This window comes from Lepisosteus oculatus, chromosome 15 (genome assembly GCF_040954835.1).
Source record: "Lepisosteus oculatus isolate fLepOcu1 chromosome 15, fLepOcu1.hap2, whole genome shotgun sequence".
NCBI classification, from domain to species: Eukaryota; Metazoa; Chordata; class Actinopteri; order Semionotiformes; family Lepisosteidae; genus Lepisosteus; species Lepisosteus oculatus.
The window spans coordinates 1,678,315-1,705,998 of NC_090710.1; the positions used below are offsets into that span (position 1 = coordinate 1,678,315).

At 36.5% G+C, this 27,684-nt stretch overlaps 2 protein-coding genes across 2 annotated transcripts in view; one reads left to right on the top strand and one right to left on the bottom strand.

Annotated features, from left to right (window-relative positions):
* The window catches only part of LOC102694173 (exosomal polycystin-1-interacting protein), a 28,199-nt gene extending 22,460 nt beyond the window's left edge, over window positions 1-5,739 (bottom strand). Inside the window, exon 1 of the mRNA XM_069179130.1 lies at window positions 5,675-5,739. The gene's annotated coding sequence lies outside the window, so the exon portion shown is untranslated. The remainder of the gene's footprint in view (window positions 1-5,674) is intronic.
* Window positions 5,740-5,773: 34 nt separating this feature from the next.
* LOC107079417 (butyrophilin-like protein 10) lies at window positions 5,774-27,161 on the top strand. The gene is made up of 9 exons (XM_015363540.2): window positions 5,774-5,863; window positions 6,142-6,295; window positions 6,564-6,627; window positions 15,440-15,790; window positions 17,682-18,008; window positions 18,255-18,362; window positions 20,518-20,568; window positions 21,322-21,380; window positions 23,420-27,161. The coding sequence occupies exons 3-9, from the start codon at window positions 6,576-6,578 to the stop codon at window positions 23,498-23,500; spliced, it is 1,029 nt and encodes a 342-aa protein (XP_015219026.2). The 5' UTR covers window positions 5,774-5,863; window positions 6,142-6,295; window positions 6,564-6,575; the 3' UTR covers window positions 23,501-27,161.
* Window positions 27,162-27,684: the final 523 nt, after the last annotated feature.

Genomic DNA, 27,684 nt, shown 5'->3' on the forward strand with positions numbered 1-27,684 from the left:
AGAGTGCTTTACAGATTTCTATAGCAATGCTTAATTCATTCATGTGGAGCCTTTACTGCTATATATAAACAACATAGTTATCAATTGTAAAAACAACCTTAACATTTAGGGAATATGTAAAAATGTAATAGGTGGGTATTCAGAATAGACAAAATTCACTGAACTGTTTTACTGCAAAGAGTAACTGGAAAAAAATCTGTTGTTATTTCAAGAGAATTGAATTCTAAGTAAAATCTTCTCCTGTGTTTGTATGGGTTTCGTCTGGGTGAGTGTGTGTGTCTGTGAGTGCCATGTGACAAACTGGCATCCTATCTAGGGTGTATCCCACCTTGTGCCCAAAACTTCCCTGGATAGGCTCCTGGCCAATTGTCACCCTGAACTGGATAAGCAGTTATTTTTAGTTAAGTGATAGTGACATTATTACAAAATAAACATTCTCTGTGAACCTTGATGAGCACATGACAACCTGCAATATACTATAGTCGTCACAGACGTATAGTATGCAGTGGTCAATTGTGATAGTGCTAACTAGGTCTTTCTGTTAATGGATTGCAGTGTTCAGCTCTTTCAAGAATGATTGTACTGTAGACTGTTATTCAGGTCCACCCACACAGAAAGAGCAGGAGGACTTCCTCTGGCAAATATTCTGTTGCTAAAGGGTAAACAGTTAAGTCAATAAATGGAAAGCAGAAAGTCAATAGGCATTGCTCTTACAGTTCCTAGTAACAGCTTGGCTGGGAAAATACCTTTAGTTCTTTATTGGTAAAAGGTAAAGGTTATTTGTTGCAAAAGTACTCCATATTTCCATATTTGGGGAGTTGACTTAAAAAAAAGTACATTTTGACAAGATATTTTTGTTTTGACAAATAACCTAATTAAAAGCATGTAGGATGTATTTGTAATGTATTATTCCATCCATCCATCTTCTAACCACATCGTCCAATTCAGGGTCAGAGGGGAGCTGGAACCTATTCCAGCAATGGGCACAATGCAGGGCACAGCCTGAATGGGATGCTGGTCCATCTCAGGGCACACACAGACAAAAATAAAAGCACACACACTCACATGTATGCCCAATTTTCCAGTAGCCAGCTAATGTATCAGTATGTATTGTGGACGAAAACCTGGAAGTAACTCATGTGAACACTAGGAGAACATATGAACTCCACACAGATAGCAAACCAGGTCTGAAATTAAACGTAGGGCCCCAGTGCTGTAAGGCAGCAATGTTAACCACTGTGCCGCTGAATTCATTAAAGCAATTTATTCACTTTTATTGTACTTCAAAAATAATAAAAGCATAAGAAATAATAGAATAACAGAGGAAGAAAAATCCTCTATATCAAGCATGTGAAATAGATATCAAATTATACAGAATCTGTGTGGTGGTCAACTAATGTGGTCAACTCCTTTTCTTACCAAGAAGTGCATTCATTTGTACAGGTCTTTGTTCTGTTGTAGATGTTTGAGTTGTATAAAATCAATTCACACAGTCCATCCTTGAGCCATTCCATGCCACTTGAATTCTAAAAATAGTCACTTTAAACCTCTGTCAACCTTCTAAATATCTGTCCTTGTTGACCAGCATTGCCTGGACTAATTCCAAAGCAGAAATATCTTTTCTGTAATGTTGTGGCCAGAATTGTACACAATATGCTAACTAGGCCTAACTAGTGTATTAATCATATTTAACATAACCACCCTAGATTTAAGTTCTATACTTTTTAAAATAATTTTATTTTATAATATTTGTTTTTTGCTCAAATTTGTTTGCAGTTTGTATTGCTTCCCCTATTAAACTAAGGCTCTACAATCTCTCTGGATAACACATCTTGAACCATGGTATTATTTGACAAGGTGCTCAATCTGCATCTTTGACCAACTGATAAAGCCAGGAAAAACAGCAACCCTTTGTTCAAACCTGATGGTTTACCAAGTGTGTGAGGTTTCAGTCTTGTACTGTATGGATCAGATTATCAGCTTTTGCCTGAAGTTCACCCCTTTTTGAGGTCTTCAGCCAGGCACAAAAATCTCCTAAAGTGACAGTGCTGCATATCTGGCCATTTGCATAGGATGCATCTGTCACAGTGACAGAATGAGATTTGCAGACATATCTTAATTTCTGGTCACATCTTATGAGTGTATTTATGTGCACGTGAACTACAGAAGATTGGAGTCCAAATATTTTTAAGGATCTTAAAGTGAACAAAAATTTCAAAAAATCTAAAAAACATTTGATCTTTAAGGGATAGATTTAACAAATTGAGAGTGTTTACAGTACAAAATGGAAAATGGCTTTGAATTGGCATGTGCAAGAAGGAGTTTTTGAGGATTAAGTGTGTTCGTGACAACACTCTTACTAGACGGTTATTACTGTGGTTTGATTTTTTTTGTAAACCTTGTTTAACAGTTTTCTCAGAGAATGATTACTAAATCTGAAACCTGGGTAGCAAAGTTTTGCAAAGAATGGTGGTTGGTTAGATAAAAACAACAGCTCACTTATCTGAACAAAACAAATGCCACCACCAAAATGACAGGCATGACTAGTACACAAGCCATGTTCAGCGTGCCGGTGAACAGACCTCAACCACATAAAAACAAAATGCTTCATCTGCTCCGGAAATAAGACAGTTCCCCATGTAGCATCACTATATTAGCTGTAAACGCTAGCTTGAATAAACACTTTAGATAGATAACTTACTGTAGGTACTGTAGATACATTAGGTAAAATACATTTACCAACTAGGTAGAGTAATGTGACAATGTCTGGAAATGTTGTGTAATTGTCAAGAATTGAGATCTAGGCTCTTAAAATCTAGTCTTCTGGTTTCTAAACCAGTAATAAGGCTCTTGTTACATATTTTTTTCAAGGTATACAGGAAATCAGTTAAAAGATTAATTCGATCATAACTCATCACATTTTTACCTACTGACAGATATCACATTCATCTGGATGGGCTGCCCTGCTAGAATGAACCTTTTCTTGGTCAAAATAGCAATGATCAGGGTAATGAAGGCACTGTGTTCAGATATTACAGGTGCTTGGTGGCCAGATACAAACACACACAATCACACCTGAGCCAATTTTCACAGAAGCCAGTTAAGCTACAGTACCAGTATGTCTCTGGACTGTGGGAGGAAAGTGGAGCAAATGCAGAAAATCCATGTGAACGAGGTGAGAACATACAAACTCCACACAGACAGCACCCCAGGTCTGGATGAATGAGCATAAAAAAAACTTTTTCTGTACAGCTCGGCTAAGGGATCACAAAAGTTTTTTAAAAACCAGTGAAGGCTTTAGAATAATCATTAAAGTATCACTTTTTACTTTTCGGTTTGAGGTTTTACTATGTCACATTTGGAAACACAGCTACGAAAAATGTTTCCTGTGTAATGAAATGTCAAATTTAAACTAAGGGTGAATATTAATTTAAAGAGTGAAGTCATTTTTCACTTTAAAAATAAATACATTTGTAGAGAGCAGTGTCTATTTTCTGTTCTGCTTCCTGTAAGCCACGTGGAACTGGGGGGGAACTTTCTCAAATGCTTGGCCCACTTTAGAAACAGTTAAGGAAACCAGAGTTCTCTTAGCATGTGAATTCAAGCACATACTAGCACCTTAATTTGTAATTGCCAATTCCTTAATTTATTTAAGGAAGCCTTAATTCTGAATGGATATTGATGATTAAATGAGTTTCATGAAGAAGGATGACTTAAGCACTCTGGATATTGGAATTTCCAATGATGTTATAATCTTTGGAATCTGAGCCAAGACTGCAGTAAAAATGTGGAAAGTCCCAGTTTGATCACTTTAGATTTAGGATAGTGAAGGAAAGGAAAAAGATCATTCACGCTCTCCACCTCTGGAATTACACAGCAGAAACTTTTCTACTGGCTTCTTTTTAAAAAAAATGAGATTTCATTTAAAGATATCTCATCTGCTACTCAGGAGGCAAAATTGAGAGCTTTTTGATTTGGCATTTTTTAATCTCATAGATAATTCCTATTTTTCCAGTTGGCTAAATTCCATTGGGACTTGAAACACCTGGGTGAAAAGCTGAATGAAGGTGAGTTGGAATTTGTAACCCATTTTAAACCCAGCCCTCTTGTACAATCTAGTTGTAAAAAAGATTCTTTGTGACGATAATGTCAGATGACATCAGGATTTTGTTCCTTTGCATTTATATTGACGCAAAACTGCTTTGCATCAACAGCTTAGCCTTTAAAGTAAAATTGTTAGTTCCTTAAAATGTGTTCCTTTTTCTCTGTGTTTTCAGTACAGTAGGCACAATTACTGACGTGATATGGTCACAGAAAGATGCAATGATAATTCTGAACTGTTTGCAGATTTTGAAGCTATTTGAATTACTGGGAATTCCTTATTTATAAAATATATTTTGAAAACTTACTTTTTTAACTGTTATCACAATCTTTCGGATGAGATGTTATGCCAAGCTCCTGACTCTCAGTGGTCATTAAAGATCACTGATACTGATTCTGAAGACAATACTGATAACATACTTACAATTTCTTAATTATAAAATGTTACTAATTATAAATGTAAAACATGCAGTAAGCGCACACCTACAGTCCTCGGTGGCCAGGCTCCAGCTCCAATAATTGGGAGCTGAAAATCCCTGAATAGTCCAGTTATGGTAAAGATTAACTTAATTACTATGGATTGTTAAGAGCAGAGGTTGATTGAAAATCTGAAGACACTCCTGTCCTCCAGCACTGGACTTGAACTGCACTGAACTGCTGTTACATCCTCACACATATGTGCAGATTCATTCTGACAATAGGTAGACTAAAAAGGCTAAATAAACGGCAAAGCAATACAATTAATCACTAAAAAAATGTCAAACAATTATTGTGAAATCTTTTCATTTAATTTCCTGCTTGGTCTGTACTCGTCAGTGCATTCAACATGATTCCCTAGACAGTCGTTGTTTATTTTACTAGAATTATCACTTAATTACTAATATTTATGTGTCCAAAGCCTTTAATAAAGTCCACTTGTGTTTAATTACACAATAAAAAGACAGAAATCATGGGCAGCACAGTAGCATGGTGGTTAGGGGGTATTGCCTGTGGACTGAAGAGGCTTCTGTATGCAGTTTGCATTATCTTTGCAGGTTCACGTTGGTTTTCACCAGATTCTCCCATTTCAGAAACATGTGCTGGCTAGGTTAATTGGTGTCCCTAAATATTGCCTGTGTGTAACTCAACAACCACACACAGTACATGGGAGACTGAGTGTGCTGCTTGAATAAAGTGGCCTAACACACTGCAGGGTACAGCACAAATCTTACACCCTTTATTACAAAGCAAAGCAAACAAATTTGTGCAAAACAGAGAATGGAGTCACAACAGATAAGTGCAAGATTATTTCACAATACTAATGGAAAGTAAAACATAACAAACCACTGTCATAACACAGAGGAAACTTCTGTACATGGTAGTCTTTTTAAAACAGAGAACAGGGGACACTTTTTTTACACTAAGGTCTGTGACAGTATGGAACAGACTACCCAGCTATTTAATTGAAAATCTTGCTTCTTTTAAAAATGGCTAGATTAGATCCTTGGATCAATTAGATACCAACTACCAAATTGGCGCTTTACGTTTATATATGACAAGGGATACATAAAAAAGATATGTGGAATTTTTTTACCGTAGTGCACTACTGGAGAATTATAGACTACGAGCTGAGAGACAGTCCTGGGTTCTGCTTGAATCAGAGATGTTTTGTGAAGCTGCTTTGAGTCCAGTGCTCAGGCCTACAGGCAGTCGGGAGTAAGGAGACCAGGAACTAGTCGTCTTTCCAAATAGGTGTCTAAGAAACAATGGGAACATCATCCAGGTAACAGCACTCGTCTGTCTTCACTTGAGAGGAAACAGCCTTGCCTTGTCAAGTCCCCAACCACTAACTAATAAAAAATGTTACTGATGATTTTATTTACTATTCTTCACTTTATTTTCCAATGGTATTCGACTATGTTCTCATTTTCCAAGAGAGAGAAGGAATGTAGCCCTTGATTCATTCCCCCTAACGCACATGAGTGTGAAACTCTTCTGAAACTGGAAGTTATTCCTGTAACTGCCTCACCAGCTTCCCCTTTTTCATACCATCATTTAAAGCTATGTTTTCCATGTGATGGGCCACAAATCGAGAGTCTCCCAGCAAGAGCAGAAGGTGTTTTCTTGAATGGGAATTTCCTGAATTTCAGCAATTGGGAGGACTATAGGAAACAAAATTAAATCAGAACAACAAGGCAGCTGCGAGGACGCAGACGTAAGTGACTTACATTGTACCTTTTACCCTACCCTGCCTTTGAAAATGTGTTTGGAAAAGGATCTAGATTTGCGTTCTTCGGAGTAGAATATTTCGTTTACATTTCCAGATCTGTGGTTTTCCCATATAAAGAGCATTATATAGCTTTAGTGTCAACAGACATAGAACGTGTGATATGTATTTTGAGACTGATTGTTATTGTCATTGCTATCATGATTAGAAAGTAAATTTTAGACTGTTTTTAAAATCCATCTGGTTTTCATTTCAGAAAATAAAGAAAATGTTTCCCAGAATGGAAATAATATTTTCTTACCTTGTTCTTCTACACATCGGTAAGCCTTTTCATTTTCCTTTTTGTTCTAATAGCAGTAACGTAAACAAGCAAATTGTTCTCTGTGTATTGTTTGTTATGTGTTATTTCTCTGGTTGCTAGATCTGCTTCAGGTCATACAGTAAGTCAGGTCATAAATAAATAAGTGTTGGTTTATATTTATAACTATATAAGTGTTGTATAAACTCAACACAGTTTTTTTTCCTGAGAAAGGACATTCTATTATATAACCATTTAAATCCAAATATTTGGAAGGAAACTTCTGTGCAAATAAAAATTCTGTGTGTTTCAGCTGTTATTATTTGAAAATAATATTTATGGGCTTTTGTAATTTAATTCACATCTTTAAGAGCATGTCGTTGTTTCATCACTTCCCCTTATGGACACTCTAAAGTCATGACAGGTAGAACTGGTTTGGAGCATTTGTGCATTTTGCCAGCAAAGAGAATACTAATGTAAACAAATGAATTATTTGAGTCCAAGGACCCACTGTTATCTGTTGTGGGCAGCCATACGGGGGAAAATAATAAATGGTAAAACATCTTACCTGAGCACCTCAAATTTTCAGGAAGGGATTTTAGAAATCCAGTAGAAATCCTGTAGTGCTTTTTCTACTGGAGCTGCTCCCACGTCTGATTAAATGCAACGATTGGTTAGTCTTGAACAACTGTCCAATGAAAAGCAGCTGTATCAGTTGTATCCAGGAAGGTGGAATGTTTTTACAGAGTGAAACTCTGTCATATTTGTGGAATTTACTAAACTAGTGTTTCATGACCGAATGTAAAACCCTTTCCAAAAGAAACCCACTGGCTATAAATTGAAGTATCTTTCTAAGCATAAACATAACGTACAGTATGTGCGTTATGCATGACAGTCTATACACTGTTGGTGTATCTGTAGTTTCTGTAATATCATTACAATGGACAATGACAGGAGAAAAAAAATGGACCAGTTTCTGTTTCAAAGTTCGTCATATGGTTTTTCTAAGGCCTCACCCAGCCAAACCAAAAATAACCAAAACTGGCCGTGAAACTATAGCAGCAGATGGAAATGGGAGGGGAAAGTATCCTACACTAGGATTAGCAGATACAGATTTATGTATCCATGTGCTTTGTGTTTATAGGCATCACGGCTGGCTTTAGTATTGTTCCCATAATTCCTCTGATTTGAGGATACAATGGCATCACAGCAGTTCACTGAACCATATTAATCAAGCATAACCCATCTTACAATCCTAGCAATTGCTTATAATATAAAGCATATATATATATGTGTGTGTCTGAAAAATAAACAACAATTTTAAACACATACTACTAATTTATTCCAAAATAATCCTGCTGTAAAGTTTGTGTGCCACCTAGAGGCTTAACTGTGAGTTTTTAAAATTGTCATAATTATTATATTATGCATTTTGACATCGTCGTCTGAAAATATTTTACAGCTAGTTGTTATGCGATGAAATAAGAGATTCAAAACCATCAAATGTAATTATCTAGATTGAAGACCTGGCAGTTTTTATTATTTTAAATTTAATGTGGTTTGTTCAAGTTGCAAGCTCTATATTAAAAGTGGAAACCTGGGATGTGGGGTGTGACCCTATTTAGCTGTGTTGGGGGGAAGCACATGACATGTCATGTTCTTCTAGTCTTCATATTCTGATACATAAATGACTATTTTCATCAATTTAATCCTTCGTTAATACATCCACTCTTACTAACCCAAAACTCTAGCTCAAAACTTGATGTTTAGTACTTAGTAATTACTTAGTAATTTGGAGAGCAAGAGTTATTCATTCTGTTGTCTAAAATGCCATATTGTTCCATGAAAAAGGTAGTTGTACGTTTGGCTATGAAGAATTTATTACTCACTTGGGTTTCAGTGAATGAGATAAGTCCATTAGCTAGGGCTTTTTTGGAATCTTTGATCTCTAATTAATGGAGCTCGTATCTTTTGTAGTTTTTATTCTTATTAACCTTCATCATCATTATTGTATTTTTATGTACGTAGCAGATTGTCAAATGATCCATGGCCAATTAAAGTGTTTACAATTTTTTTCATTAAGGCCAAAAATGCAAACATGATTAGAAGTGAGTACAATAAATTCAGTGAAAAAATGTACAACAGGGCCACCTTAACAATGTTAGAAACATAGTGCAACCCAGGTGAAATGCAGACTCCCTTTTGCTCTTTGTTTTGTGCTCACGGTGAATTAGTACAGCAAGCAGTAAATAGCATAACCTGACACAGGTGAGTCTTCAGGAGGCAGAGGGGGTTGAGCTGTCCTGTGGATAACTATTTCTGTGGGAAGTAACTCCAGCACTGAGTGGAGTGAGAGAGGACAACAAATGAGCTCTGGGTGTTAGGAGAAATGAGAGGGGTTACGGAAAGTCTGGTGGAAGAGGAGGATTTCACAGGGGGCAAAGGGAGAGATAATGAGGAACAGAGTGGTGGAGTCAGCAGTAGTTGGGAAAAAGAATCTTGAAACGTTAAGTGTTATTGATGTCTTTTCTCTTATTTCTATCTCCGGAAGACACCAGTATAACATCATTATTGCCATATCAGGTCAGGTTGGTCTCTAATAATAATGACACATCTGAGTTGTGTCATCATTTAGACTGATGGCTTCCCTGCAGTATTAACAAGAGTCTTTGTGTAATGTCCTGGGATTTCTTTTGGATATTTGAGGATTTTCAAAGGATTCAAAGGAGCTCTTTTGGTTCTTTTTATTCCTTGTAAAACATAAACTGTGTAAGTCCCCCTCTCTTCCAAGATGAACTGCAAATTCCTTACCATCCTGCATTTTATGGTAGGTCAGATATTCTGGAACAGTTTTTTTCTCAGCTGGGTCCAAGCTCTAGGTTTCTTGATATCTGAGATGCCACCTGTCACTGTGACTCTACCTCTCTGTTACTGATATCTGTCACTGCAATGCCAGCTCTCTCTTAGTAATATCTGTCACTACATTGCAAGTTCACGGTTATTGATGTCTTTCACTGTGATTCTAGAGCTCTGTTACTGATAACTGTCAATGTGATCCCAGATTTGAAGCCCTACTTTTAATTTACAATGTTTTTTGAGTGTTATTCAGGTTTCCCTAATACTGTAAATGTTATTGACAGAACTTTTTTGTCTCTAAAATTATTTTAAAATAATATACACTTCCCAGAAACCTAAGAATGATTAAAGTAATGTATGAGAGTATAACATCTGCAGATTTCAAGTTTAAAATATCTAATATTATTTTCATAGAAGTTGTGATGTGAATGAACTATAGGAACACTCCAAAAAATGAGAAGGGTTATAGCATTTCATTGTTGGACACACTGTTGATAAATTCTGTGACTGTAAAAAAATAGAATATACAAACATTGTGTTAAGGAACTATCTTAACTAAAGGCAAGAGTCTTTGACAAAAAAGTGAGGCTGAAGAAGGGTTTCAACATTTAATTGTCAGAAGTTGGGTTGATCTGGACTCCAACTCCATTTCCAACTCCACCAACAATCTGAACCAGGAGGAGCTCTTGGGTCTGTTGAGTAGTTGCCCCTGGTTGCCAGGCGTTCACAACAAACAGAAATTCAGTATACACAATGGGTGTGGCTGTAATTGTCTAATGGGTGTAGCTGAAATTGTGTCATGCTCCTGCTAGTGCCACTATGAAAAACTCAGGATTTCCTGGGCTGAGTTTTTTTCTTATTTTTTAATAGACTGTTTTTTAATATTTATTCTGATGCAAGATTTGTTATGTTGTCTTTTCTGTAGTTTTAATCTGTTAACTACTATAAAGAGTGCAATATTTATTTTTTTAGAATTTGTACCTCGAACATATGGCACAACAGAACAACAGTTCCAAGTTCATTTGTTAAAAATCATTCAGCCTTTTATGTCACAATTTATTTACTGTATGTAATGAGATTTTAAACATAAGAATAAATGTGCATTATCTATCCTATAAACAAACAATATTTAGGTATTTTAATATATTATCTGTTTTCATATTGTAACTACATATTCTTGTATGATTGGGTTCCAGAGGAAGTAGTTTTGAAGACAATATCACATGAAACTATGTCAACACTTGTCGAAGTGTATTTCTGATTTCATTTTTGGATTTCAGTAGTTGTCTAAGCAACTGTTGGCACATACTCCCAATTCTCCCATTTATTCATTTATAAATATACTATGAAATTAATATTAATGAGTTTTAGATTTTTTACTTTGAAACCACATCTCCTTAGGAACAGGTCAAAGTTTAATCCATGATGAAAAGAAAAGAGACACAACATTTCAGCTGTGGACACCTGTCAACCAGAACACCTGAAGAAGGCTCCACAGCTGAAATTATGCGCCTCTTCTCTTTTCAGCATGGGGTAAACCTTTATTTGTTTCTTCACAGCCTAGGCGTGCTGACGCATCCACCTACTTGGACAGCTCCTTAGTTTTCATATACCGATAGTTTTAGATATTTTTGGAATTGGATTAGAGTGATGCATCTATTGTCAGTGTCCGACAAATACTGCACAATGTAGTTGATTTACTAAATTGATTTACGAATCATCAAATAGGAAAAATCAGGGCTGGGCATTCTTGGTCCTTTGAGAAAGGACCTGTATGTGGCTTTCTGTGTCCCACAGAAGAATTAAAGGTTCACAGTATTTTGTTTATCAGACATTTTCTGTTCAGCTTTTTGTGTCTGCTCTGTGTAAGTTCCGCTTTACTGGTGTCCTGGAATATGGAGACTGCTGAATAATACACTTTTGAAGGTACGACGGGCCTCCTGCCTGTTCATTTCTGTCTTTTGAGAAGAATAAACCATTGTTGATTGTTTGGTTATTCATGTATGTTGCCTTGGTCAAGAAAAAAAGTTTGGGAAGTTCCTGTTTCTGCTAGTGCCTGTTCTCAGGACAGAGAGAAATTACCAAGTGAATTGGTCATGAACTTTTTAATGAAGAAACGAATGAACGCTTGACTGTTTTTGTAGATTTCTGCCTCTATCTGTTGATTTAAGTTTGGATTTATTAGTCCCACAAAAACAGACACTTTTAAATTAGTGTCCAGACAACAATTTTAGTTTCATTTTCTGTGGAATGCAAATCAAATTATCAAAATAATTTACGCTATAGAACAATGATACCATAAGCAGTCTACATTGAAAAATGATTAGAATACAGAATGTACTGTGTTCAGATTTGTATTGCTTAATATTTTAAGCAACTGTTTAAAAAAGGATATAGATTTGTGTGGATAAATTAATTGCAATCAGGAGATTAAATCCTACTAACCAAGAGAATTACTCTAGCTAAAACTGAGGTTTCTCTTCTGAAGGGAATAACCACACAAATTTTGTCTTGCAGGAAGTATGAATCTATTTTCGTATTACTTTAATGAAGATATGAGCAATTTCTTTTAAACCATATGCTTTAGAAGCTTAAAAGGCTGAGGTTAGGCACATGAGTGAGTGAGTGAATATTCAGATTTTGAGCAGGGAAACTTTTAATATCGCTCATTTGGGACTTCCCTGACCTTTTGAAAATAGAAAACAAAACCTAGCACACAGCCATTTATGAGACAAAGTTTTGATGACATTGCAAACCATCTTTTCAGAATCTGGGAACTTCTAAGCTATACTTAACATTACAAAATATTGTGATATGCTACCTTGTAAACACATTTAAAAATACCTTTGTGTTTAAAGGTCAAATATCTACCCTATGAAAGAAGGAATATTAATTCTTACACATTAGTGTCTACATGTTTTTATATGTTAGTAAAATATTTTTTTCTAGGTTATTTAATGTTGTTTTACTTTAGCTTGTTCGGGATGACCTTTTTGTTATTAAGTGACCATTATAAATATTAATTGGAAGTTTAGAATATAGGTTTTAATAATGATTTTTAAAGGGGATGAGAATTGTATTTTCAAAACCTTTGCTCTCTTCTGCTATGAGCTCTTTGGAGCCTTGGAAGACAGTTTCTGAAGCTGAAGATTAAGTAGGAACATCTTGGGTCAACACAACAACAGAAAGGCTTCTACCAGCACAGTAAAAAGAAACGTGCCTCTTGAATGAGGATCTACGCAAGAGAAGACTGTTTGATGTAGAGGAATGGTATTGTCTAACACAACTGCTAGCCACCACTTGAAACATCCATCCATTTTCTAACTGCTTTATTATCAAGTGGGAGATCTGGAGCAAGCAACAGGTGCAAAACAAGATACACCTCAGATGGGACAGCAGTCCATTGCAGGGAGCACACATTTCAAGATAGAGCTGCATCATGTTGTAAGAATTAATGAATTCCCCCGTATGGTATGTACAGTATGTTATGTATGCAGATACCTGCATTGGCTCTTTTTTCACCATATCCACGTTTTTTCTATATTGGCATCCATTTACAGGTTAACAAGTTGGTCGAGAGTTTATCTCCCTGTGACTAAGGCAAGGATCTTTTAGAATAGATGTTACTTTTTTTGACAAAACTTTTCCTGAAACTGCTTTTTTCATAGAAAGGCAGGGCAGAAATATCTCCATTACATTCTGGAGCAGTTGTTCACTTATTAAGGCGGTAAACTGTAAAACTCCCTCACATAACACTGAAAGTGTCATTTTTTTTCTAGCAGTGACTTTCTTTCTCTTAAATGCTCACTCTGTTCGTAGTGTTCTTTCCCTTTCTGCGCTCTGTCATCCCTCCCAATAAACCACTTGGGAAATCCCAGTTTCACCTCTGTCTCCTCAATGCAAACCACAGAGGCCTGAACACAACACTCCACTCTGATTTTCTGTATTCAGAAATCAGGAAGGTGTTGCTCAGCTACAGAGTCCTGGAGAACAGAGTTTAGTTTACATGACCTATTATTTTTAAGAACTAAGTACTATAATGCTAAATTTCCTGGAGCTTACATAACTCTGACTTGATAAGGGTTCTTGTCAGGGTTCTGGTGCCATCTACATTATTAATTATAAGGGTCTGAATCTCCTGATTTACTTCCTAGCTTAACAGATTCAGATTTTGATCAATATTTTTTTCTTGCTGTTGTCACCCATAAAAATAAAGTCCACCATTCTGTTCCCTAGACAGAATCCACTCTGTGTCTCTTGTAAGCTCACTTCTGGAACGTAGATCAAGATTGTGGGTTCGTGTTTTTATGGCATGTCTCAAGCTCTTTCTTCCATACCTGTTCTGCTACCTGTTCTCATCACAGATTCATCCATATTGTAAAGATTTTGCAGGATTCAATTAATCAAACTACAGTACATGTAATGTGCAGAGTTAGAGTGCTGCACTGCTGGTACCTCTCTGCACCCAATAGACCAAGCAACAGAGCTTCCTGAACAAAAGCCTTGGTCCTTTTAAAATATCAAAGCATAATTTAGAATTAATACATATTTGTTTCCTGTAATTCCTTAAATATCTTCTTAATATCTGCTAACTTCATTGTGACAGAATACAGAGGTGGAAGTGTGAACTGAGCAGACAAAAGAAATCGAGCCCACCATTTTGATACGTGTCAATACAAACCACTTTTAGATATACAACATTTCCCTGCATGTGTTCACATCCGTTTGTGCGCTGTAGGTAATGGCAGTTTTGCTGGAATTATAAAAATGTTTTCTGTGTGTACCACATTTTTTTTGGTTTTTACTAGATGAAAAACTTCCAGAAGAAATCATCATCATTGTGCATTTGTATCACTTTTAGGATAACTGTAAAAATAAACACGTCAGCTGTAAGATGAAAATTCACAAAACCCGGCTGCAAACTAATAAACATCATTTTAGCAAAGCAAGCAGTAATATAGTGAGAAATGTGTATTATTTGCAGGGAAGAGTTTTGACAGCATGTTCAGAGAGTGCTCTCTATAAAGGATCTAGAGAAATGCATGTGTTTGTGTGTTGTATATTATATTGCGATCAAATTTTGTTTTGTTTTCAAAGCATTTAAACTGCATTTGTCACGCCCTCTGCAGCCAGATGGCGCTCCTTCTCTGTCCTGTCCCTAGTTTCCGGTCTGCTGTCCTTCCTGTCCCTCTCTTTCCCTTAGGCTATATATTCTGGGTCTTGCACTCTGTCCTCGCTCAGCATTGACGTTCGGATGTCCTGAGACCTACCTAGCACCAGGGCACCCCACGTCCGCTCCCTGAGGGCATAGGTTTCTATACGGCATTCCTTTGCACTAATGAGCCCGGGCCTTCTTCCCGTCTCGCCGCTACGCATATGGATCTTTTTCTGCTCTCCTGCTCCCCACGGTTAGTCCCTTTGGACGTCCGTGACAGCATTGGGTGGCATCATGTCCATGGCAACTCTTGTGCTCTAGGTTTGATTCTGGAATTGGGCGTCTTCTATGTGGAGAGTCTCTAAATTGTTGTTCTGGTTTTCACATGTGCACTGTCATGGATTACTGTCCCATGTGGGATGTTGTCCCTTCATCTGGGTGGCCACTGCCTATATCAGAAGTAAATCAGTATGATAAAGGATATCTGGACAGACAACATTAACAGACCAGTTTATGCTTATAAGGTTTTGCTGGATTTTAAATCTACAGCAGTTCCATTTCCATCAATCTGCTTCCTTCATTTGATCAGCAAAAAAAAAGGTCAAATTGACCATTTAATGTCAAATTGCATTTATAATCATAATAATTGCTTACACTTATATAGTGCATTTCTGGACACTCCACTCAAAGCGCTTTACAGATCATGGGGAATCCCCTCCACCAATGTGCAGCATCCACCTGGATGATGTGACGGCAGCCATAGTGTTTTGGCTTGTTAAATGTATTTGGGTTAAATAATTGTTTTGTATTACTTTATCCAAAGCTATGTGCAACATACATGAGGAAACAGTCACTGGAATCATCGGCCGACCAGTGATCATCCCCTGTGTTTACAAGACAGAAAAGCCCATTGACTTGAAGGAAATGAGGGTCTATTGGCAAGTGGAAAAGAAGGACAAAACAGTCCACGTGTTCAATAAAGGACAAGAGGAGATGCAACATGTTACTGAAGAATATAGAAATAGAACAAGCTTCTTCCTGAAGGAATTAAGGCAGGGAAATATTTCTGTACAGCTATCTCCTGTCAAACCAACAGATGATGAAGTGTATATTGCACTCACTCAGGAGAAAGGCAACATGAAGACATTATGCAAAATTAAAGTTCGTGTTGGAGGTAAGTTATTTTAATGCGCCAAAATGACAAAGACTAAAACTAAAACATTTGAAAACAACAATCAGCGTGCAGTACTTAATTATGAGAGGACAGACTGAATTGGGCTTGACAGCTCTGACTGAGTGATCCTGCAGAGTTGTTAGAAATCAGGGGTGTCAACATTAATGTAAACTTACAGTATACATTTAACTGCACTTTGAAATATTCCAAATTGAAATATATGGAAGTCATATTGAAATTCATTTTGAATTGTTATAAAACAGTTGATAATAAACCCAAATGTATGTCCACCACAACAGTCCTCAGAGATAACTTCATTGATATGTTCATTATTATTATTAATAATAATAATAATAATAGTTAGTGGTTGGGGACGTTTCTTAGACACCTATTTGGAAAGATGCAAGTAGATGTAAGGTTTATTCCATGCTGAAAAAAGGAAGAAGAAAGAGAACACAACGTTTCGGCCGTGGAGCCTTCTTCAGGTGTGATGAGTCATCACAGATTCACCCATATTGTAAAGATTTTGCAGGATTCAATTAATCATACTACAGTACCTGTAATGTGCAGAGTTAGAGTGCTGCACTGCTGGTACCTCTCTGCACCCAACAGACCAAGCAACATAGCTTCCTGAACAAAAGCCTTGGTCCTTTTAAAATATCAAAGCATAATTTAGAATTAATACATATTTGTTTCTTGTAATTCCTTAAATATCTTCTTAATATCTGCTAACTTCATTGTGACAGAATACAGAGGTGGAAGTGTGAACTGAGCAGACAAAAGAAATCGAGCCCACCATTTTGATACGTGTCAATACAAACCACTTTTAGACATACAACATTTCCCTGCATGTATTCACATCCGTTTGTGCGCTGTAGGTAATGGCAGTTTTGCTGGAATTATAAAAATGTTTTCTGTGTGTACCACATTTTTTTGGGTTTTTACTAGATGAAAAACTTCCAGAAGAAATCATCATCATTGTGCATTTGTATCACTTTTAGGATAACTGTAAAAATAAACACGTCAGCTGTAAGATGAAAATTCACAAAACCCGGCTGCAAACTAATAAACATCATTTTAGCAAAGCAAGCAGTAATATAGTGAGAAATGTGTATTATTTGCAGGGAAGAGTTTTGACAGCATGTTCAGAGAGTGCTCTCTATAAAGGATCTAGAGAAATGCATGTGTTTGTGTGTTGTATATTATATTGCGATCAAATTTTGTTTTGTTTTCAAAGCATTTAAACTGCATTGGGTGGCATCATGTCCATGGCAACTCTTGTGCTCTAGGTTTGATTCTGGAATTGGGCGTCTTCTATGTGGAGAGTCTCTAAATTGTTCTGGTTTTCACATGTGCACTGTCATGGATTACTGTCCCATGTGGGATGTTGTCCCTTCATCTGGGTGGCCACTGCCTACATCAGAAGTAAATCAGTATGCTAAAGGATATCTGGACAAACAACATTAACAGACCAGTATATGCTTCAAGGTTTTCCTGGATTTTAAAACTACAGCAGTAGATTCCATTTCCATCAATATGCTTGACACCTGAAGAAGGCTCCACGGCCGAAACGTTGTGTTCTCTTTCTTCTTCCTTTATTCAGCATGGAATAAACATATTACTTGTTCCTTTGCTGCCTACGCATGCTGACGCAGCTACCCACCTGAACTACTATTTGGAAAGATGACTAGTTCCTGCTCAGGAGTGCCAGTGGCCTTCTCAGAGTCTCTCAAGATATTTCTCCTTGCCTCCCACTCTGTCCAATCCACCACTTCTCACTGTGGGCTCCCTCTGCTCCTCTGACTGCACCTTCCCCTACTCTCCTTACTCCCGACTGCCTGTAAGCTTTACTTAAATTAATAATACTAACTATGATTATTTTCCTCTGTAGGAAGCTTCAGTGTACCAGCCTTAACAGTAAAGACCTGCACACAAGATGAGGAAATAAAGTTAGAGTGCACTTCCCAGGGAGGGTATCCCCAGCCCTCTGTCAACTGGACCATTCACAGCCAAGGAGCCGTGCTACAGCCAGAGAAAACTGAGACTCAGTTCACTCAGGACCCGGAGAGCAGCTTGCTGTCAGTTATCAGCACTGTGACTATCAATAGAACAAAAGCAAATAATATGACGGCCAGCTGCTCCATTATCAATGAAATCCTGGAAGAGAACAAGACCTCTCCTTCCAAAACATGTGATGACCCCAGAAAGTATACACAGGGTGAGAAGAAAACTTTGTGCCCATCTGTGTTCAAATCCTCTTTCTTTTTCATTTCCTTTTGTCCATTCTCCCCTAACTTGTGTTCCTGTTTTTTAATTCAGAAAATTCATTCAAAAATACAAGATTTGTATAAATAGTATTGTAATTTTAATATATTAGACATGTTTAGAAAAAATAGCAGAACTGAAACTGGATGTAATACTCTAATTGGATGACATTATGATTTTTTTTATTACTTTGTTTTAGAGACGCCCCCTGAGGATTCCTCACATTCCAAAATCTGGATAAGTCTGCCTGTAATTCTTTCAATTATAGTTCTTGGATTGATAGGCAGCAGAAAATACTTCAGTAAACGTAAGTGATGGATTTTCCTGTTTGAATGTACTGTATCTGAATGAGGACAGAGAAACGGATGGAGATGTTCATTAATTTACATGTTTAAAAAGGAAACAATCTAAAAATGTGTGATGTTTTATAGATTATAACTTCTTTACACTTTAATTGTGAAACACTAGGGTTGTCTAAGAGTTTCAATGCCTTTAGTAACAGGCTTTACAAAAATAAACTATAGATGACATATAGGCCTCTTAAGAGAACTGGAATATACCTATAGGTTATTGTTGAGGGTGATTTTATGATTATATAAACAAAAATGAATTCTAATAATTCTTATCAAACCTTTTGGTAATTAGGAGACTAGGATGCTTAGATATGAGCCATATATAATAACAGCATTATAACACCTTCCAAAAGATTAGAGAATAGTATGTCTATTAGGAGTGACCCACCCTCTTCAAATTAAAGACTCTGGGAAAGGCCCAGCACTTAGTACGTACCATATAAAGTCTGTAAAGTCTGTAAAGTCCACTCCATAAATTTAGATCTGTATTTTGGAAAAGGTCGTACTAACCCATACAGTTAGTAAACAGTTAGCATGTTAGTGCATGAGACAATTCAGACAACATCAAGGGTTTACAAGCAAGGATAAGTAACTGAAAGAAGTAGAGCCCATAATAGGGCGTTCAAGCTTTTGAACCACAGTGATGGAAGGAAAATAGATAAGTACTTTATTGTCCACTACTATGGAAATGTATCTTTGGCTTCTACAAAACACACAAGCAAAACATAAAAGTCACGTAAAATCACATAAAGTAAATGAAATCGCAACAACACTATGTAATACTTAAATGAATAGGTAGTGGGGGTAGATGTTTACATCCATTCATTGTGCAGTTTAATTGTACAGGGGACAAAAGGGGCGTCTATTTCCCAATTATTTTTCTTGCCATTTTCACAATCCTGGACAGTTTGGTTTTGCTTTTCAACCCCAGGTTTCCATACCAAACTGTCTTAAATGCAGGATGCTCTCAACAAAGCTCATATATGCCATCTCTAGGACAGAGATGTGTCCTATGTGATTGTTGAAATGTGATTCCATATTTTGCTAAATTACCACTGAAATATTCCATATCTTCATGGACGTACAGTATGTGAATATCTACAAGAATCAATGACACAGCATTTTACAGTAATCTATGTTCTGGTCTATTTAATATTCTGCTACAGTACCTCAGTAAAAGATTAATTTAAAAAAATACCTTGAATGTACATTCATATTTAAGAATATTTATTTTTAGAACAATACCAGTTTTTTTAGAATGGCAGAAGGCAGTGAGTTTTATGTTAATGTCAGCCTTTTCTGTTTCTGGACATTGGTTTTCTCATTCAGACTGTAAGAACCTGCCACCAAACAGACATGAGAGACAGGTCTCTGTGTGTCACAGAGCTATGGCAACACCTCCATCGGGAACACAAGCCACCACACACACTGTAAATTCCCTGGCACACTTCTCAGTGCTCTGTGCCCTTACGCTGTGCTGACTGGTGTTGATAGCAAAATCACTACAGCACTTTCAGTTCATTATTGACTGAATGGCCATTGCCGAGTTGAGTTGTACCATGATGCTCACCTAAAACATCAATGGGCTGGACACATACAGTACCAGGGACACAATTGAATCAGTGAAGCATTTGTAGTTGATTCAAAGAGTGAAGAATAGTCCTTAAAAGGACAAGATGCAAATACCTTTGCAGAAACAAACTGAAGCTCATGTATTCATCATCATGAATTAAATCATTGGCCGGACATCTTTTTCTTGATTATGTCCGCAAACAAACAAAAACAAACCAAATAACCACAAATAAAACTGAAAGCACCAAAAGCATGATTTTACCTAAGTACAGTATATATCAATAAATGTAATTTATGATGATGGATTAAATGCAATTTAATTGTATTCAATTTTCTTTTTCAATATATTTCACTATAGTATGCATTTTTACTTTTTAATAATGCTCAGGTGGTCCAAACTGCACTTTACCAATATTTTTATTCTTAGGTGCTGCCTTCAAAAGATATTAATCTTAGGTGGGGAAGCAGGCATTAGGATATATGAAAAAGTTAATTTACAACTTCATCCTCTCACTGTTATTTACTTTTCTTTTCTAGAAAACATTTTTCAGTGCCTCAGAAAATCAAATAATATGAATCCTGATGAAGGTACAGATTTTCATTTTTTAAATGATTACCTCAAATATGTTGTGTATTTTTTGTGGAAATCCATAGGCCATTTGCCATCCCAGAGCACTAAAAAAGGATAACCCCTGCAAAATCTTAGACCAGAAAACTATCAGCCAGTGACAGTTTTTATCTGTAGTATTTTACTGTAACCACAACTGTAGATTTATCCAATCCCATTGGATATGTGGTGTGGCATTGCTTTTTACATGACATCTGGATGTCATCAGTGAGGTCTGTGATATAATTTGGAAAGGCTACTTCACCCATATTTGGTGTTCTCACAATGCACTGCTCTGTGTTGAAAGTGCCTGAACATCTGAACCTGTACTTCAGAGATTTGTGGTGCAGAGAGTGAAGTTAGTTTGAAAGTTGTTCTTTCACAGGTCTTCCTGTTCTCTGTGGAGGCGGGTGCCAGTTATCCCCTGCTGAATTTTTACCAGCCTTGGTGGGCTTCAACATCCAGAAATCAAACAGCTGACCTCTGGACTTGGCTGACTTACTGCCAAGCAGGAGAGTCCCTTCCATCATAAAAACATGTTATGATGAGCGTTTCTGTCACTTGTGATTGATTCATTATGGGGTGTACATTTTTAGTGAATATTATTTAACTCCAGAATGTAATATTTTGCAAAAACGTGTACAAACACAGTACTTCTTTAATCCCAAAACTATATTTATAAGAATATATCAGATTAATTAATTTTAATTTGATCATTTTTCCTCCCCATTTAGAGTCTGGCCTCTCGCTTAACCACACATCTCAGCATTTAACGAAGACACCGCCTAATCAAGTAGGTTTTTCACTTTATTTCATGTGAAATATATGGGAACCATTTAGGCTTCTTGTATTGTAGTTGATATTAAACCAACCCTAACAATCACTTTTTACTTCACTCTCCTTTTTACGTATTCAAATTGCAGTTACAGCTATTCTCTGTGTAAATACATTAATTTACAGGCTTTCAGTGTTTTGTTTCACAGTGACATACTTCCATTATAAATGAAAGAAGTCAATGCCTGTTCAATTTAGAAAAACAAAACAATTGCCTTCTTGGTGTATTTTTTATCCTTACTATATATCATAGATATGACTTTTGCACACTATGTGCATCTCAGTCATCTAAAAAGAATGCTGTTTTGATGTTTTGAGAAAAGTAATAAAAGCTGATAAAAATAATGTGCAAACATACCACATCCTCACATCACATAGTGTAACCATGTCAGTTGTCCATTGGTGCAATAATAAAATGCAAACTGTGTTACAGTGACTGTGATGTTCAGTGAAAACGTAGTACATTGAGGTGAGAGCTTAAATGTTAAAGCCACTTTAAACTTACAGTTTTAGTAAACATCTCTTGATGAATCATTTTTGGACTGGTTCCACCTGCTAAGTTGGATGAATGAAGTCAAACAATTATTGAACCTCAGATTACTAAAGGGCATATTTAATATTGTTTAATATTACCAGCCTTGGCCTGCCTTGTTACAGCAGTGACCTACCTGTCTAACCCCAAATCCCTGTAGTCCAAGTAAAATTATTGAAATTTCAATTTATTTCTTTACTGTTTTTTAGTCAGTCTTACAGAAAGAATTGCCTAATTAAATATATACTGTATATAATCAGCAAAAATGAGATAGCCACTGTTTATAGTCCATTTTCACAAATTATTAAGGTTACAAGCTCTCGTAAAAGTCAGGTGTTAAGTAGCTAATGTAAATTAACTTACTTGTTATTTTCGAATTATTGGCTTGTGGGGATTGTAAAATTATATTACTGTATTTTGCTCTTTCCTTTGTCCAATATTCTATTCTTGAAAACCTGAAATGTAAAAAAAAACATTGTGATCAGGAATTTTATCTGTTTATCAGAGGCAATGGGAGGCAATGAAAGTCACAGATATACTGTAATTTATATTATATAATTACATTATATAATGTAATTATACATTATAATTAATGCATTATAATTTATTTTTATAATGTGATACATTATAAATAATGTATTAATGGGGTGGAGCAGTGTGTCACGCCCTCTGCAGCCAGAGGGTGCTCCTTCTCTGTCCTGTCCCTAGTTTCCGGTCTGCTGTCCTTCCTGTCCCTCTCTTTCCCTTGGGCTATATATTTCCGGGTCTTGCACTCTGTCCTGGCTCAGCCCCACGTCCGCTCCCTGAGGGCATAGGTTTCTATACGGCATTCCTGGACTCTTTGCACTAATGAGCCCGGGCCTTTTTCCCGTCTCGCCGCTACGCATATGGGTCTTTTTCCGCTCTCCTGCTCCCCACGGTTTGAACGTCCGTGACACAGTGGCTCTGTGGCTAAGGGTCTGTGGCTGGAAAATTGCCGGTTCAAATCCCACAGCTGGCAGAGGAATCCTACTCCGTTGGGCCCCTGAGCAAGGCCCTTAACCCCAGCTGCTCCAGGGGCACTGTACAATGGCTGACCCTGCGCTCTGAACCCAGGCTCTCTCTGTCTGTGTGTCTCATAGAGAGCAAGATGGGGAATGTGAAAAGACAATTCCTAATGCAAGAAATTGTAAAGGGTTAATAAAGTGATTTTAATTTCCATTTATTATTTTATAATTTCTGTGGTTAACACAGAGCACCTGTTTTAAAGGTGACATTATATAGAACAGCACAATAAATTAATTTCTCTTAATCTGTGGAAGAAGCGATTGGTAGATTCTGCTAGGGCAATCAGAGAATGGAGAGAGCTGATATGAAGGCAGCAGACAAAACAGAGAGAGTGCATACTTTACTAATATCAAATAAAAACAAAAACCATTTAGAGCATTAGGTATTGATTTGTTTCCTTTTTTTTCTTAACTCCACAGAAACAATCACCTCCAACACTAATAGCCTCTGAAGAGCACCCTTGGATAACAGAGAACACAGAAGAAGAAAGGAAAACCTAACCTTAACTCTTGATGGTGAAAATGAGGGACAGCTGTGCTGAGAAAAAAAACCACATCGGATATGCAAGCTCAGACTGTGCAGTATTTCTCGAGGGTTAATCTGGAAACTGAACAAAAAAACTGAAGTTAACAACTGGAAAATCTTTTTGTTTGTTGCAGACTAATGTTGTTCTTTTTATATATATGGCACTCCTTCAAATCCTTGACATGGAGCCACATTTGACTTGCAATCAAAACTGTTGTTTCCTTCATTGAAAAAAAAACCATCAGATTGAGTTTTCAAGAGACTTTCATGGTGCTCTGCACAGTTGCACAGTTTCAGTGGTGAGTGGAGGAGATTGGAATTTCTGTTCTCATAGGTTCTATTGGAATGTGGATTGCCAGGAGAAACAAAACAATGGATAGCTGAGAGAGTTGAGTACTGTCTTTAAATCCTGTAGAGGACCAGGTGCAACAAGTCTCGACTGTTGCCCTTTCGATGTGGAATAATGTTGAAGAGAAGGTCTGCTTTTTCTTCTTTGAAGAAATCTAATACTAATATGAAAACTGAAGAAAGAACCTCACCTCAGGGTGACAGAGTGACTGATTTAGTGAGAAAAGAAGAACTACACGGCAACAGAAAGGTTATGGGAAAGCTTTGGTTATTTCACTGGATAGAATTCTGGATTGGAAAACCCCAAGGGCCTGGCGGGGTAATTTCCAAGGCCGGAATGATACAGCAACAAAGACTTTTCAAAATTTGTACTTCTAGTCAACAGACACCTATGTGGGGCAGGCTATATACTTAGGATGCCAATTAAACATGAAGTGTGTTGCAGATTGTATTGTGTTTAATGTGCCAGTTTTCTGGCAGGTCAAATAAGACATTGAAAACATACAGTTAACTCTAAGAACCCTTCTTAGTAATTAATATTGAAACATATTTTTTTCTATTTTTATTGCTCTAATTTATTTTGTGTATGTGTTAGCTACACATAAACAAATGCATTAACAAGTGAAATAAGACTGTCGTCAAAATGAGCAAACCTCTTGGTGTAATTTATCTAGTCTAATAAACTGACTGCAAGGGAGCATGGAACTGTGGAATATGTTTCTTGCTGTCTTGCAAAGGACACTTGTCTACTGTCCTTTGGTATTCTGTGATGTGCTCATCCTGCTGGCTGTCTCTTACTATTATGTGTTTGCTTTTTTGGGGCAGTTTTGTGTGCAGTTAAATGTCTGTTCCAGTTTCAAGGGAATATCTTTCATTTATCTGTGAGAAAGGGCAGAGTTCTTACATGAATCTGCATGTAAGGAGCAGCAATATCAGAGATATAAGCTAACCTCCCATTTATAGATATAACCTCTTACATAAGACAGAAATTTCCTTTTAAAAACCAAAAGAAATTCAGTTTTCTGCATTTGGATTTCGCTGTTTGTTTAAATGTCAATAGAATTCAAAGTCTTTTTTACTGACCATCAGAATATTTGAATTTACAGTTTGTTATTAATAAGCAAGACTGTTGTGGGATTTACTTTAGCAGGACAAGATCCTTTGTGCTTAAAAATAACCACATATTTATTACAGGTATTTGTGATAGTTCTCAGCTTTTCTTTCCACTACTGGTTTTACATTTGCATGTTTCCATAACTCATAGGTAGATCATTTCCATAACCCAACCACATCAGCTTATGACCTAGAGCCCATCCTAGTCTCCCTTGGTATGAATATATTTTTATTGTTCCCAAGGGGAATGTTGTAATTGTTAGCACTTAGATAGGGCACCCAGGATTACCCTCCAGTGCTGCTGGTGCTCATTGCTCCAACTGGGTAGACTGAATAAGTAGTAAATACACAACACAAATCCAGTGGTTTCCAGTGAACCACAAAGAGGAGGGTATGTATTATTTCAAATGTACTTGTAACCATCAACATTTAACAAAGTTGGGTGCTTCTGTATCTTTCTCCACAGGTACGCACAGAACAGCCAATTCAATTTAAATGAGTCCCACTTTAGTAAGAAGGACAGAAGTGATTAATCTGTTGGATCAGAAGTCACCAGGATCAGGATATGAATATTTTTGGGGGCTACTTTCAACCTATAGTTAATATATCTGCTTTGTCCAAATGTGTTCCACTTGCTCCATAGGAATTTAGTATCTACCTCCTATTTATGAATATGAACAAAGTTATTTGAATATTTTAGTTGATTTTATAACAATTTCTAAATTTGTTATTTTAGAAATCATACTACGGTATTGTTGTTGCTGAGGTCTGGCTTTTTAAGCTGTATTCCATTTGAGTTTTTTAATAGGTAATTGAGATAGTTTTCACTGTATACAAGCCAATTTCACCATATTGTATATTAACCTTAACCTTAATTTCAACCTTGGCACACATCTAAAGCAGGTTTTGCATTGAGGAGACTTGTAATACCATGAAGTGTGCATTGATCAAGAGCACTTTAAAATCCCTGAAAATGATATATAGATTATATATATATAGAATATAGAATTCACTGTATGTAGAAAATGATGTTGGTGTGCAGAATGTGGAGTACTTTAATGAACAGAAGTGGAAGAAAATAAAGCCGTTACCCCACCTACTAAGTACAGTACTGCAATTTGCTAAATGAGAAACACCACTAATAATTGGAATTTGAAACTGTCCATTGTCTGTGGTTAAAAATCAAGTAGTGTGGTCTCAAAAAATAACTTTGCTAATTTGTGCATGCTGCTACAAATTTCTCTCATAAGTTGCCTGAAGTTAACCTTTTCCTTTTATAAAGATGCATTTTTAGTGACTTTAAAGATGTGAGTTTCAATTAAATGTGTCTGGGATGTCTTTGAGAACTGACTGTGCTGATTACAGTCCTGGTATCTTGACACTTGATGTAATTGCATTTTTTTTTAGTAGTAACTAATATCAAGTCTATGGGAAAGTAAATTTAAACCCGAGATCAGAAAGCAATTCTTTACACAAAGTGCTGTGGGCGTATGGAGCAAAACGTATAACCATTCTGTTGAAGCTGTCTTTTTTAAAAAAACAACTAGATGAGACCCTGGTATGAATTGTCTATAAGCAGCCAAACAAGCTAGATGGGCTGAACAACTTCCTCCCATTTGCATTCTACCATTCCTTCGTAAGACATACTGTACATTAGCCGCAAAAATGCACACCCTGCATGGCTAGATGTTTTTCAAGTTATAAAAAGGCTTGTCAGTTTATTTAAGCTGTAGCAGTATACTGCTGGGTTTTTTGGAACAAAAGATATTGGCTCTTTAAGGCATTCAAATAGTGGAATTACTGTCTCCCCCTCTGCCAGACAGAATCCAAATCGAAAACACCTCCAGAGAGGTGCTTATTTCACTGTACCAAGAATTTCAGGTAGGCCCAGTCTGAGTCTCTGGACATTGACCCACAAGGCTTAAAACAAATTGAACACCCAGTAGTTAGTTAGTTCCTATGTTCAGAGAATTCTTGTTCCTAGCCAATGCAAAAGCACCAACAAATTAAGACTATGGGGTGGGTAAAAGTGTGAATTTGTATTTTGTACTTGAATTTTGTTTTAAGAATACTGGAATGTATACTTGAACAAATGCAAAAGAGAATATTTTTTACATCTGTCAAATCAAGACAGTCATGTTTGTTTCCAACTTGTTTCATAATCAATAAAAAGTTGCACAAAAATATCTCCCCGGATCTTGTTTATTTTAGCAATAAGACACGAGAGGCCATGCTATATCGTGAATATAGTCACTGTTAAAAGGTGCCATTAGGCCCGACGCAAAGCATATTGAAGTATTTCAAAACCTATAATGTAAATGTTAATAATACATAAATCTTTAAATATTTCAGTACTGATGTATTTTTACTTTACATTTATTACCATACGTATGTTAAAAAGGAAAAAATCAATCTAGACGATGTTGTTTATCTTGAAAAAAAAGTAGAAGAGGTGAGGCAATAAGAGCCAATGAAAATGTAATTATATTTAGTTTTATTATAATTCATTAATACTGTACATGATAGGATGGCGATGAAAACAGGAAAGGCATAAATACAATACACAAAAGGAGGTGAGGCACTGGTAATATAGAATACATTTTAAATCTCTGAAGATAAAAATAGACAAAAGATAGCTGTATTGATAAAAAAAAAGTCAGAGCATTTTATACCATAAAGAACATAACATTTCCCACAT

Excerpts from the sequence above, each read along its gene's own strand:
- LOC107079417 (XM_015363540.2), top strand. The coding sequence starts at position 6,576 with ATGTTTCCCAGAATGGAAATAATATTTTCTTACCTTGTTCTTCTACAC. Across the intron at positions 18,363-20,517 it reads CAGAAAATACTTCAGTAAAC|AAAACATTTTTCAGTGCCTC; the intron begins GTAAGTGATGGA and ends TTTCTTTTCTAG. Across the intron at positions 21,381-23,419 it reads CGAAGACACCGCCTAATCAA|AAACAATCACCTCCAACACT; the intron begins GTAGGTTTTTCA and ends TTAACTCCACAG.